At 38.7% G+C, this 13,899-nt stretch overlaps 2 protein-coding genes across 2 annotated transcripts; one reads left to right on the forward strand and one right to left on the reverse strand.

Moving 5' to 3' along the window:
- The first annotated feature begins 6,508 nt into the window (after positions 1 to 6,508).
- On the forward strand, positions 6,509 to 9,196 carry LOC146712367 (uncharacterized). Its single transcript, XM_085442227.1, has 6 exons — positions 6,509 to 6,889; positions 6,978 to 7,197; positions 7,520 to 7,743; positions 7,919 to 8,066; positions 8,172 to 8,281; positions 8,514 to 9,196. The coding sequence occupies exons 1-6, from the start codon at positions 6,620 to 6,622 to the stop codon at positions 8,820 to 8,822; spliced, it is 1,281 nt and encodes a 426-aa protein (XP_085298353.1). The 5' UTR covers positions 6,509 to 6,619; the 3' UTR covers positions 8,823 to 9,196.
- A 406-nt stretch (positions 9,197 to 9,602) lies between these two features.
- Positions 9,603 to 13,889, reverse strand: LOC146712368 (uncharacterized). The gene is made up of 2 exons (XM_085442196.1): positions 13,386 to 13,889; positions 9,603 to 13,060 (listed from the first exon to the last, which is right to left on the reverse strand). Exon 2 carries the CDS (start codon positions 10,529 to 10,531, stop codon positions 9,704 to 9,706), a length of 828 nt encoding a protein of 275 aa, XP_085298322.1. The 5' UTR covers positions 10,532 to 13,060; positions 13,386 to 13,889; the 3' UTR covers positions 9,603 to 9,703.
- Between the last annotated feature and the right edge of the window lie 10 nt (positions 13,890 to 13,899).

Consider the following 13,899-nt stretch of genomic DNA (forward strand, 5'->3'; position numbering starts at 1 on the left):
AAAAATGCAAATTCCCCAAAAGTGCAATAAAAATATTAAATATTAATTTTTTTTTTCACTTTAAATTGGTCAGTCTTTTAAAACTACTTCTCCCTGAAATATTCATATAAAGTTTTAATTATATTTTCGTTGTTTTAACCCTTTAAATCCCAGTTGTATTACAAAAAAACTAAAAAAAAACCTAAAAAACTAAATATTTTCCAAAAAAACCATTTGAAGTAATATTTGATAGTTAATATAATTAGGCCTTTAGATGGTCCAAAGATCGGCACCAAAATTAATTTCGATCTACTTTAAAAAAAAAATTTCCGGAACCGAAAATAGTCTCCAGGCGGTCAATGCTGGTCCTCTAGGCCGAAATTAGTGCCTCTTCCCGGGGTAAGTTGCGACGAAGAACCGGGGCATGTTGCGTGGGACTCCTTTCTCCAGCAGACACATCCATACCACGTGACAACAAATACGTCATTTCCTGTTGATTGAAAAAAAAAAATCCACCCTCTCACGTCGGTGAGAGGGTGGATTGGTCTCGCCCGATCAGCGGGCATAGCCGGTGATGCAAGCCGGAAATCAGACTTCCTTTCCCGCAGTTCAGTTCTGCAGCCCGCTGTTTTCGAGCAGAGGTCAAATGTGAAGCAAGGGCGCCACTCGGTGGACAAATAAAAAAATTACAACTCTAAGGTCTCTAGTTAAAAACGAAACCTAAGGTGGAAACCTGACGATCCCTTAAACCTTAATTTTTCTGGCGTGAAAAATAGCGTTTATAATGGGTTTCAATGGGACAATTTTTGTCCAAAGGCATAAAGGTGGATGCATCGCTGTAGCTTAGCCATTTTAGGCTAATTTAATGAATTTACACCACAATTAAAAAAAAAAAAGTTAAAAAAAGATTCTTTGACAAATTTGGCTTTAATCCACTCAACACAGTGAAAATGGTTTAAAACTAAAAATTCAAAAGACAATAAATGTCCTTAAGACCCTCCAGGGGTTTTAAAGATTTGCAAACATTTTTAAAATTTATTTTTGACACCCATTGTTTGAAAAAGCAATGTTTCGATTCAAATCTCATGCACATATGACGGACCATTGGTCCCAAACGTTTAATTTGGCTTGGTGTATGAATCAAATAATGTTGTTTTGGTGTGATGTTGTTATCTGGGAAAAGGGCTTTCATGTGCTTCAAGTGCTGTTCAATGAGGATTTTCAACTTGTTAATAGTCTGCAGACTGATGACAGGAGCAAGTAAAATCTGAACTATCTCAATGAGTTCAAGAATGAATGCGTAGTGTTCAGTACCTTTGGCTGATTCAATCAGAAATGGCAAAATTTTCAGAAGAACAATCATTTGCCCCGAGGACTGCTTCAACTTATTGTCACTGGAAGCTAATGTACTGTAGGTAATAACACTTGGTTTATCTCTAATATCAACTGGAGAGTATGGGAAACCAGTCATTGCAGCATTGAAGAGATCTAAGTCTAGCTCTCCCATAAGCATAAGAACTAAGTGTTTCAACACACACTTTATTTCTAATGGAGCAATCCCTTCAAAAATTACATGCATCATGTCTTGGGGTGTTTGTTGGATCAAGTTGAATGCTGGGAAATTAATAAGTTTGCTTCTTCTGTTTATTCCATATGTTGTTTTTAAGCTGCTTCTTAGATACTCTGTGTTGGCCTTCTCAATTTCGCTACATTGCCGGACATGTCATTCAAATGTCCGTTCCTCAAAGTTATCCTCATCAAAATAAATTTGCATGTCCTCAAATGAACATTCACACTGCCTGCATTTACTATGGGCAAACCCAACACCCTCTTTAAACCCGCAAAGCTCATGCTGCGCCAAAGTGTCTCCACATAATGAAACTAATGCTCCAAATATTTCACGTTCACCATTTCCAGTTTGAATTTTAACTCCATTATATAGCTTCACTAAGTCCTCATGCAGCCTTTGCAAGATTCCATCTACACCACATTCAGAAAGCGCACTCTTTTTTTGCAATGGCAAGTAGACGAATGGCAGCTAGTTTTGATCGATATTTAGGATTAATGTTTCCCAAAGTATAATAGAACATTACCAACTTATTTTTGGAGGCATGAGACCCAAGTGGGTTACAAATTTCAATTTCATCTGAGTAAAGGATAATCTGTAAGGCAGAGGGGTGTGCAGAAAATAAACGGTGAGACTTCATGAGTTCTCCATCTATGATATCATATAAATACTCATTTCTGTAATTTTTCTGCTCATCTATCAATGCCAAAACTCTTGGATGGGACAATAACTGCTCCAAACTTCTGACAAGCGGAACATAATGAAAACATTTGGGCACAGTAGTGAGGAATCTTTTTTTCCCTTTTTTTACCATGACAGCAGTATACCCAACACAAACCTCCTCGGACTCCACAAAATTGAAATTTCTCTTTATCACATCATCCTGCCAGTATGTTGTTGAAACAGAGGAAAATGGATCCTCAATCTGGTCAAAGACTGCCAAAACATCTTTTTCAAGTCCACTTCCATGATGCTGCTGGAAAACCTTTTGTACCTGACTTCTCAGATTATTGACCAACGATGCCTGATACTGTTGTAATGCTGCAACGACATCATTCACACCACTCTGTAAAACAGACAAAAAGAACAAACGACATCTTAGTTGTTTGCTATTAAAAGAGATTTATTTTTAGCGAATAGACAACTTATAATGTAAGGACTAATAACGTACGTAGCTCTGCAACCAAAAAACTGCATAGAATTATTTGACTGTTTCTTATAGATTTTTTTCCTCACTGAAACTGAAGGAAAAAAATTTTTTTTAATTCCTTCTCGGATTTCTTGCAAAACTCAAATTTTTAGTTTAATTAAGATTACAATTTTCCTTTTTAAACTGAGACTAAGAGTTAGGTGGCGGAGGAAGGCTTGTGATGGGAGCAACCCTGAAAAGGATAGGCGGAGGTGAATGGATGGATGGCTGGAGACTATGACTGCCTTGGGTAAACTGGAAAGTTGGAGGCACATACAAGTGATGCTCGGTTTTGCATAGTTACTATTAGGATAATCAGAATGAATTAAAGGCAGTTACAGTTTAGGGAAAATTGTTAATAATAAATGATGAAAAAAAAATAGAGCCACATGTTAAAATAATCATTCTAATTTTGTATGAGCACAAACCTGTGAAAGACGATGTTTCTCTCTTGCAGTCAATACAAGAGCTGTTGCTTGTCTGATAAGAACATCGTGGCAGGAGTCATCCTTCAGAAAAGAGAAATAAATATAGGAGTGTAATAAACTGGTAAAATGTTTTATCAAAAGAAGTTGTTATTGTTCAGTAGTGATAGACTCACCATAGATTGGGATGATGCTACTCCATCTGCAAACACGCTTGGACAAGCTGCTGAAATGTTTGGAGTCGAGGTATCATTGTTGGTCTGGGATGGAACAAGGGGCCTTTGCGAGATATGGGCACCATCATCGAAGCCAGAGTACAATGTCTTATTACTGTCAAAAGTACCAAAATGTTCGGGGCACACACTGTCTGGATCATGCTGTATTGTGTTTTGATCAATCACTGCATCTTCTCCTGAGTTCAATCTGGTGTCTACAGCCGCATCCATTGTTGGCTGGCTTGTTGGCTGGTTTTCGACCACTGGATCAGTCCTGTAGGCCCACATGTTACTCAGACTTCTGTTCTCCGCTGATGAGGGTTCCCTCCTAGAACTGCAATTGAGATTAATTGATTAATTGACTAGTTAAAGATATTAATTACAAGCTACACTGATAATTTCTAAATAATTCTATTCGCATTTGATAATTTACTCCAAAATATGTATGTTTTCAGACTGAGTTTAATAAAATTTTACTAATTTATTGCTGATTGATACTTGGCAGCTTAACTGTAGTTTAAAAGCTGTAAGAATCCTCAAAAACCTAAACCTGGAAAGCTAAACTAAAGAACACAGGAAACATTGAAAATGTTGCAAAAACCTTACAACCTGGAGCAAGGATCATGAGACATGAAAACCCGAGGGAGGGAACACAGATGACACAGAGGAGAAAATGCAGACGATCCGACAAAGAACAGAGGGAAGAACACACTAAATATACATACACAAAAGGAAACGAGGAATTGGCAGACAGGTACGAAACACAGCTGACACTAATCAGATGAGAAGAGACCAGGGGGAAGGGCAACAAAATACACTGATGCAGGGCAGGGACTATCAAAGTAAAACAGGAATAAACATGAACATCAAACCAGGGACACTTGACTCAAGACAAGGGAGGCACGGAGAACACCTAAACACTGGAAATAATTAACAAATAACCAGGAAACTAACTGAAACAATGAATATTAATAAACACAAACAACCAAGGAGACTCTGGACCATGCCCATTGGTTTATTTAAAACAAAAGTTTTAAAAAAATGGTGTTTTCTCTATTAGGAGAAATTAAACACTCAGAAAAATTGTTTAGAAATAGCATTGATGTGGATCATAAGGAATTAGCATTAACATATCTACTGTTAAGCTGTAAAAACAAGTAGGAATCTAACATGAATACTTTATATGATTATTTACAAAGATATCAAAGTATATAGTCAGTCTCACCTTACAGATTTTTGTGTCCTAGTCGATCCGCTGCATCGTCCATTGCCAAGGTGGTCGGAGTGTGTTCGACGAATGTGATACCAAAATGAATTGTAAACACGATATTCTTTGACACATCCATCTATGCCACAAACTACACGGAAATCTGGACTATGGCTATGTGCAGAATTAATATGACTCAGTAAGGATTTGAGGGTCAGACCCACAAATACGAAGCAGATAACACAGCGCCAAATCATTTTGTTTCACTGGTCCGTGAACCGTTTTTCCCATAAAGCCAAGATGACCAGGATTATTCCATTAAGGGGTAGGAATGGCTATCCTAATTCGGGGCCTTATAACAGCTGTACTAAGTAATAGTACCGACATGTCAGTATTTACTTAATATAATCTAACTAAATAGTCATATCTTTAAATATATAGAATTTTATAGATATAAAAGAGCGAACTAAACCATTTCTGTACACAACCCCATACTCCTGAGTTGGTACAGTCCAGCTTCGCGCCTCTAGCTTCGCACCTCAAATTTGGATTGCAGGATTAGTAATATTTTTGGGTCTGGGATACAGTGGTACAGTGTGAAGAAATTAAGGCATGCTATGGAGAAACTGGACGAAATAACAATTGCCACCTTGAAAGGTATGTGACTGTTTTGTTTTTTCTATGTTTTGTGTTCTGCTATGTTGCATGTTAAGTCGCTAGCATGGCAGGCTATACCGGTTGTTAGCTTAGCTTGTGCGGTTAGCTTAGTAGCATTAGCATATTTAAATATGCTAGTGCTATTACACTATGTACATGGGTATTTCTGAAAACGGAGATTTTCCGTTTTCATTTTAAAAAATAATCCCGTCCACACGTAAACGCAGAAATTAAGGAAAACGCTGCTAGGAACATGCCAAAGCAACAGGTGGCGATATATTCCTAACCGTGTTCCTAACCTGAATGTTGGCCAATCAGAAGTCTAGAAGCCTCGGTGGGAAATAGTAAAGAAAGATAGGGCATAAAAGCAGAACCCAGTCCTATGTGTGGAGGGACAGTAACTGTGTGTGTATATGTAAGCATTTAAACACTGCAGAGAGTACAATTAACAGTATTGTAGAAATTCATTTCACCGAAACAATAACGCGGCGCACAGTGTGTCGTCAAAAAAGGCCCACACCTTTGACGCTGCGTTTTCTCCGTTTTTCTCGTCCACACCTAAATGCAAAAAAGGAGTTTTCAAAAATATCCACCCTGGCAAGCGTTTTTAGAAATCTCCTTTTTCAGTGACCGAAAACGCCATTTACGTGTGGACGAAAGGTGCAAGCGAATCACAACTATAATGCTTTTTCCAGTCAATAGGAGGAAGGTAATTTAGAACCTGTGGAGCAGTCAGGAGGGAATATAATGGAATAGAGAATTGTTTTTAAATGGTAAATATTAAATTACCGGTATGTTTCTTGTGTATCCTGTTTGTTACCCAAGCAAAGCTGTCAGCTGGCTTGCACATGAGGATAGTGCAATGTAGTGATAATTGGAAACTCCTATTGCAGAAGCAAAAGTTGGAGAAGACCTGCTCTCATCACTTTCACGAGATGACATCAAAGATCTGTTTCCTGGTCCTGAACATTTCCTCAGGCGTCGGGCTCTATGGCTTGCAGTGCACAAATGTGAAGAAGTAAGTTCTGTCCTATCGCTGTGTGACAAAACTGAGAACACACCAGCTTGTTTTATGCAGTTTCAAGTAATTCCACCAATACTCGCTTAACAGATAGACAGTAGAATCTTCTTTAGTTTTGATTTAAATCAAGTGGCCTACACATTTATTAAATATACATATTTTTTATTGTTTGACACTTTACTGATATTTTGTTGTACTTTCTTTCATGTGTAGAGACCTAAAGTTCTTATGCAATTTTATGTGAAATTAGCCCCATGTACACTGTATTTTAGAACAAGACTGCTGCTGAAAAAACGCTAACAACTACTGGAGATGGTGACTTCTCCAGAGAGGAACCCAGCACTTCTAAGTTTGTGACTATGTCCAACCCAGAGTACATAGTCTTCACAGACAGTGAACTTGAGCAAGCTCGACATTCCTACTTTGAAAAGAAGCGGCTGGGGACAGAGTGTGCTGAACCTTTGTCAAAGGAACTCTTTTGTCGACTCGTAAGAAACACCATGACAAACATGATTTCAATAGCAAGAGCAGCTGAGGACTCCAGATACCCCAGCAAACATGAGGTTGATGCCATGGCAAAGCGATTAATGGAGTACTACCCAATGCTTAAAGAAACGTGTGGTGAGTGGGTAAGTAGCATTTGCTCAATACCACTCTGTGTTAATCATGAGTGATGTATCTTATCATCTTTTAATTTTTATCGTTTGTACCTATTAGGAGCATGTTGCTAAAAAGCTAATGAAGAGACTCTCCAATGTCAAAAGTCCAAGAAAGGGCAAAAAACCTCCTGTGAAGAAGCCAAGAAAGGATGGGAATGAAAGCGTTGCAAAAAATGACAGCAGTGGGGAGTCCAGTGCATCAACTATTATTCTAGATAAATCACCAGTTAGATCGATGGGCACCCCAGTGCACCACCAGGATGGCAGTGATGAAGAATGTAAGTATAATATAATGCACCCTCTTATTACACCCTGAGTGTAAATGTGGTTTGGACGAAACTTTTTGTTTTTTTGTTAAAAATTCTGCTAACAATGGAACACAACTACTTCACTGTTTATCTTGGAATCTTTGTGTTCCATTTAATAGTGACAACTTGACAGGATGAATGAACAATTTTAAGTTAGGTGTTTAGTTAATTTGTTGATCTAATTTACAGATATATTTTGGTATTTTTGTTTTATTGTTTTGCACCAATAACAGATATATAAAGCCTTACTGTGGCAATAAATGATTTACACACCTCTGCTCTGTGTATTTAGCTGGTTCAGCTGACTTCTTTGACAGCCAAAAAACCCAGGCAAAACACTACAAGACACTTCAAGAAATATACAAGACCAAAAAACAGAACAAAGCTGCTGTTACCCAACTGCTGAACCTGGAGTTTGAGTCTAGAAGACAATTCATTAACTCTGATGCTATAAAGGAGCAGGACAGAGCAGTGAAGATACTAGAGGCATATCCTTGTTTCAGAGAACTGGATCATGTAAGCAGTACTTATTTCTTTTAGCCATCCTGTTATTCCTTTGGGGACATTTTGATATGATTTTCAAATTTCTTAAATACTGGCCCTCATGTTTAAATTGTTATCACTTATTGTCAAGACCAGATACAGAGCTAGACAGATCTATCTCAGTTGGGTTTCTGTCTGTATTTTTCAGGTCCTTGATGAGCTGCGGAGAATTATTCAACCATCCAACTTGAAATACATTTCTGAGATGAAGGATAGATGGGAAATCTTCTACTCGAAGGTGCAGTTTTATGGTGTCATGAAGAAAGTTATGAAGCCGCCAAAAACTTTGGATGGAGGTAATGCTACAGTATCTTGATTTGTCTACATTTATGCTTTGCAGATTAAATTATTTTCAATGCTTAATGGTGTTGCCCTGTCTTATTTTTCTTTTTTCAAACCAGTGGAACATGCAGCAACTGTGTTCAGAGCCCTTCCCATGCTTTTCCCTTCCAGCACAGTACCACCTAAGAAGCTGGGCATCTGTAGTGAGGCTTTTTTCCATGTCCTAAAGGTAAGGCTGCAATATTCTATGTGTATATATTGTTGAATTTTGCAGTTACTCATGTTTTCATTTTATATATTTTACTGTGGAGTCAGTCAAATATTCTTAAAGTTCAGATCCCCATAACATGTTGATGTTAATAAAAACTACAAAAAAAGTTGATCTATTTTAAACTGTAATGCAACTCAAAAATTGTCTTTCTCACGGTCTTGTTCTAATCCTCTTTTTTTCTGTCATGTAGACTTCAGAAGACCCTGAAGGCTACCTGCGTCAGCGACCCCTGGCTTGCCCAGTTCTGCTTGTCTCTGAAGGCAACTGCATGATAGCTGTTGGAACCACACCGGTGAGCACTTTTGACCGGAAGGATCTTAATGAGGGACTGCTCTATCTGATGGCATATTACTATGCCCTCCACCTCACATATCCAAAGTGCATTTCCACACTGCTGTCTGTCTTGCAAACTGAAATACTCAAAGACTCCATCCATGACCGAGATTCAACCCCCTCTTACAAGAAGGCGCTTGGTGAGTGGAAGTCATTCATTGAGTGAGTCTCTCAGATGACAGACTCCATCTGCCTTGTTTATCAGACTCAGTGTTGGTCAGTGAGGTTGGTTTTTTTTTTCTCTAGAAAAGTTGTTCAAATGTAAAACACATGTTTGTTTGTGTGGTCGTTAAACTTGTTCTTCTAAAATGTTATGTAATATAGGATTTGAAATAGTGATTGTTTTAAGCTTCAGCAAAATGTATTTTTGATACCAGCCTTGAGTGTGTTATACTGTTATTATTCATGTTAAGAGTATCTGGAATATGCACTTCTTATATTGGCCATGTTACACAGTACCCTGCTGAAATGTATAATTTTAGACATGATTCTCCTGGAACAGACCTCAGTGAGTACTGACCCATTGCTGTGTCAATAAAAGCGCAAAAACTAAGAGTGCTTTTGCTGTCTTAATTTAAGATGAATTCCCTTATTTTTAGTAGCTTTTGAAGAGATGGTGTCTTATTCTCAGGAATTTTTGCTGATTATTGTTCTCAGACTCGAAACATAATTCTTATAGTTAGCTCAATCAAGAAAGAAACAATTCAGTTTTAAGAAAATTTGTCCTATAGTAAGGTGTTTTTTTTAATGTGAAAAATCTAAATTAAGGAATCTTAAGAATCTTAAAGTAAGCAAATAATTCTTGAAAACAGCTTGTTCAAGAAAGCATAATGCTCATTTTAGGTACAGATTTTCTAAATATCAAAGTGTCTTTTACTTATAATAAGTCACATTTTCTTCAAATAAGCATACATTTTAGACAATTTTGTCTAGTTAAAAGGCATATGGCAGTTAGATTAATTTGCTAGTTTTAAGAATTCTAGTCAAGCAACTTTTGCTTACCCCATTGGCAGATTTTTTGCTCAAAACAAGAAAATTTTGTCAGATTTAAGAATATTTGGCTTGTTTCAAGTATAGCTGTTTTTGCAGTGTGGTAGCAATATTGTTTCCAGTTGATGCTGGCATTTGTTCCTCATTCACAGTAAAACCAAAAGGTATATGATCTGACACAGTTACCGCATACCTGATAGTCATGTTTGCTAAAGCTGCATGTCCATCAGCTGTACAGATACAGTGGTCCAGCCATGATGTACTATGCCAGGCTTCACTTATGTATGTATAGCTGTCTGCAGGCAGCAACACTTTGGTAGACAAGATAAGATTATTAACTTGACAGAAGTGAGTTAAGTGGTCAGCAAACTGAGAACTGCTGTCTGTGAGATCAGCGTTAAAATCACCCAAAACATATATGCTGTAAGTATCGTTGTCTTGAATAAATGCATTAATAAAAGCCAGCCTACTGAGGTATTCTTGCTCATTTTGACAAGATTCATAGGGAGTATAAATATTAAGAATGATAAAACTACTATTGTTCTGTGTATATTGTATACCAATACACCAGTCTACATCCAGTCTAATGGGCTTTATCACAGGGTCTATTTTTTTGTCCCAAAGCACAGCAACCCCTCCAGGTATTCTGCCTCTGACTATAGCTGTGCTGAGATCAGTTGTTGATTCCCCCACTCCCAAAAAACTTGCATTTAGACAGTTAAGTTTTCCCAGGTCCTGTTTGGACAACCATGTCTCCTGCAAGCATAAAATGTCACATTCTGCAAGCAGACTGTCCACAACAATCCGTCGAGCTTTGTCCCCTGCACTCTGTCCCAAACGTAGACCATGACAGTTGTAAGATAATATCCTAATAGACATCTTCATGTTGATACGTTGGTACCAGAAGGCGCAGTTATCTCCCCTGCTGGATCCACTGAGCTTGGCACCACCGTACCGAGCTTACGAGGTTCATAAAAACGCCGGACCAGAGCCCCTTCAGGCCAGAGTTCAGGATTGTACATTTCACCCACATCATTACATTCAGCAGTAACCTTGAAAGAGCTGAACCTGCTACGTTTACTAGCAATTTTTTGACAGGTCACATCTCTTCTAAGATTCTCTCTCAAATACAGAGCAAGAGTTTCTGCATCTACATCCAGGGCAAATATAGTGGCAAACACGCTCACCAATTTAGACCCTGTGGTATTTAGGCAGCAGAACAACTAAGAATAACAACTACAAATAATGTTTTTAGGTTTCTGTTGTACTGCAAGGTTCTGTACAGGAGAACCAAACCAAGAGCAAATATTACGTCTCATTTACACCTGAGCACGAAGAGCCATCAACATTTAGCAAATTGAATCATCTTTGTTTAGATGCAAGAAGAATCATATAGAAATGAAAAAGTAGAAATAGAAATCCAGAGCAAAGATATCCTCTAATTCAGCGTAGCACATGTGCAGCTGCTGCGATTCACATAAGCATTCGGCTCGTCGCTGTTGCAGATTTTTCTCTCGCTGTTCTGGCTCACAGCGCTGCAAACACAAAAATAAATATCCCCAAAGGTGTGAAAGGCAGCTAATTAGTAAGAGTATTGTTACTCTCCGCAGGAGTAGTCCAGCAGTAGAAATCAGTCCAATAACAAGGTGTGTAACATCTAGGAGGGTGACAGAAAAACCCAGGGTAACTTCTAAGGACCTCAACGTCTCTCTCACATTGTGTTTTTTAAACATGCTTCCATTTGTCACTTCAGTCTTTACTCTGAAATACAGGAAGAGAAATCATGGCTGAAACAATTTCTCATGAAACCAGGGGTGTGGTCCAACAGTCAGTTTGGTGAGGAAGGTTCCTAACTGAGAGAAGTGACCCAGAAGTATCTGTGTAGCAGCCACAATGAATCCAGATCATGAGCTTTATTAACTGATCAAAGTCTCTTCTTTCATCTTCTGTATCATTCAGTTTGCATTGGTAATGCCCATTATTGTAATGCTTTTTTAAGACGAGCAAAACTTTATTTCACTTTGGGTTAGCTGGGATAAGTGATGGATGGAGGGAATTTTATTTCAGCCACAGAAATCCTAAACAGGAAGGAGGAGCAGAGTTACAGTGGATCACTATCCAGCAGGGAAACAAGGTTTATTTCAATTTCTTGGCCATGAGTGAGATTTACTGAGTGGGCAAATTAGGGAGACGACACCATCAGATTCCGAGCCCTCCATGTGTTAATCAAGAGACGGCTGCTGTGCTACATCCATATATAATGAATAAATTAGGAGCTAAAGCTGAAAGGACAGTTTATTTGTACCATCTTCACGTGAACACATTCAAGAACATCACAGATGAAGAAACATTAAAAACTTCCACACTACATAAAGCAAGAAAAATAGTTTTTCTTTCAGGTGGTTTCAGAAAAACAGAAACATCAAACATCTCCAAGACTCTCTTTGAAAGAACTAAAAACCTTTGTTCTCATGGTCCAATCATGAGTGAACTCCCCGATGAAGCCTTGTGTGCTAAAACATGTCAGAGTTTTAAAGGTTAAACATGAGTTTCCAAAACGTTTTGCTGGAGAACAATGAACTATTTGACTGAGTTTCAATCATTTACAGACGAGCAAAACCAGGACAGAGAAAAAAGGACAAAACTGACTCAGTAAAACAACAGAAAAGAAGATCCCATGTAGATCTGTATTATGTAGAAGTTCAGCCCAGCAACCAGTTCAGTTCAACACAAGTTTAAATGATTCTATCTGAACTCTGTGGAGCCTGATCTCAAGCTTTTTGAGTCTGACCAGAGGAAACCAGAGGATCTTTCTGTGTCTTCAGATTCACTGTGATCCAGTGATGGGAGTGATTTCAGCCCTGAGTGATCGCGCTGATGTTTGCACAGAGCAGACAATGAGGTGAATGTTTGGGCACATTGGTAACAGTGAAACAGTTTATTAGTAACGTGGGATCGTTTGTGTGCAGAGTATGAACTGAGATTCCTGAAGCTCTTGTCACACTGGTCACAGCTGTAGTTTCCTTCCATGTGTGCACGTTCATGCCTGTTACGACTATGTGAATGTGAGAAGCTTCTCTCACAGTGTCTGCACTTGTGTGGTTTCTCTCCTGTGTGGACTCCTTTGTGTGATTTAAGCTGACCTTCAGTGGTGAAGGATGACCCACACTGATCACAGAGGTGCTTTTTAACCCCACTGTGAATCAGTTCATGTTGTTTTAACTCACTTGTTGTGGTGAAGCTTCTCCCACATTCTTTGCAGTATTTCAGTTTGTCTCCAGTGTGTCTACGTTGATGTACTTTTAGGGTCTTTTGCCAACTGAAAGTTTTTCCACAGAGGTCACAATGAAAGTCTTTCCCACCACCACAGTGATGACAGGGTTGAGAACTGGATCCATCTGTGTCGCTCTGCTTCTAAACAAAGACACAAAGACAGTGTAAGTCAGTCCTTCAACATTTGTATCCTGAACGTCGCCTGAAATAAAGAGCATCTCTGCAGACGCCCAACTACATTTGACTGTTTCAGTTAACACACTCAGTTTACTGGGCTGCAATAACTACAATACTACCACCATAATACTACAGTAATACTAAAATCATAACTGAAAGGAAAATCTGAATAATCACTCAGAGCTGCTTTTCCATGCAGTAGAATTGCTAACATGCTAACACAGTTTAATGAGCAGAGTTGTTCCAAACAGTCAGGCTAAAATGACAAGATAACAATATAAATACATACCTCACAGTAGCTGCACTTGTAGAGTCTCTTTCTGGTGTGGATCTGTTGGTGTTGTCTCAGGTGACGTGGAGATTTAAAAGTCTTCTCACACAGGTCACATTGATAAGGTCTCTCCTCAGTGTGGGTAAACATGTGTCGTTGTAACTGTGCGTCTGTTGTAAAGTATTTGCCACACTGTTCACAGCAGTACACATCATGTCTGGTGTGAATGCGTAGGTGTGTATTTCGGCTCCCTCTCCAGCTGAAAGTTTTCCCACAGATGTCACAGCTGTATGCCTTAATTCCAGAGTGGGTAACTAGATGCTTCTGTAAGTGGCTACTGTGAGTAAAAGCTCTGCCACACTGATCACATCTGTACGCTTTAACTCCACTGTGGATGAGTTGGTGTTTTTTTAGGGAACCCTTCCTGGAAAAAGAATTTCCACACAAGTCACAGCTGAACGGTCTCTCTCCAGTGTGGATGACCTGATGCTGTTTTAGTTTAGCCCTCACAGTAAAACCCTTCCCACACTCG

The sequence above is a fragment of the Copadichromis virginalis genome, linkage group LG3, assembly GCF_057382275.1.
Source record: "Copadichromis virginalis isolate Kocher_CV1m ecotype Utaka linkage group LG3, C_Virginalis_male_GT1.1, whole genome shotgun sequence".
Lineage (NCBI taxonomy): Eukaryota > Metazoa > Chordata > Actinopteri > Cichliformes > Cichlidae > Copadichromis > Copadichromis virginalis.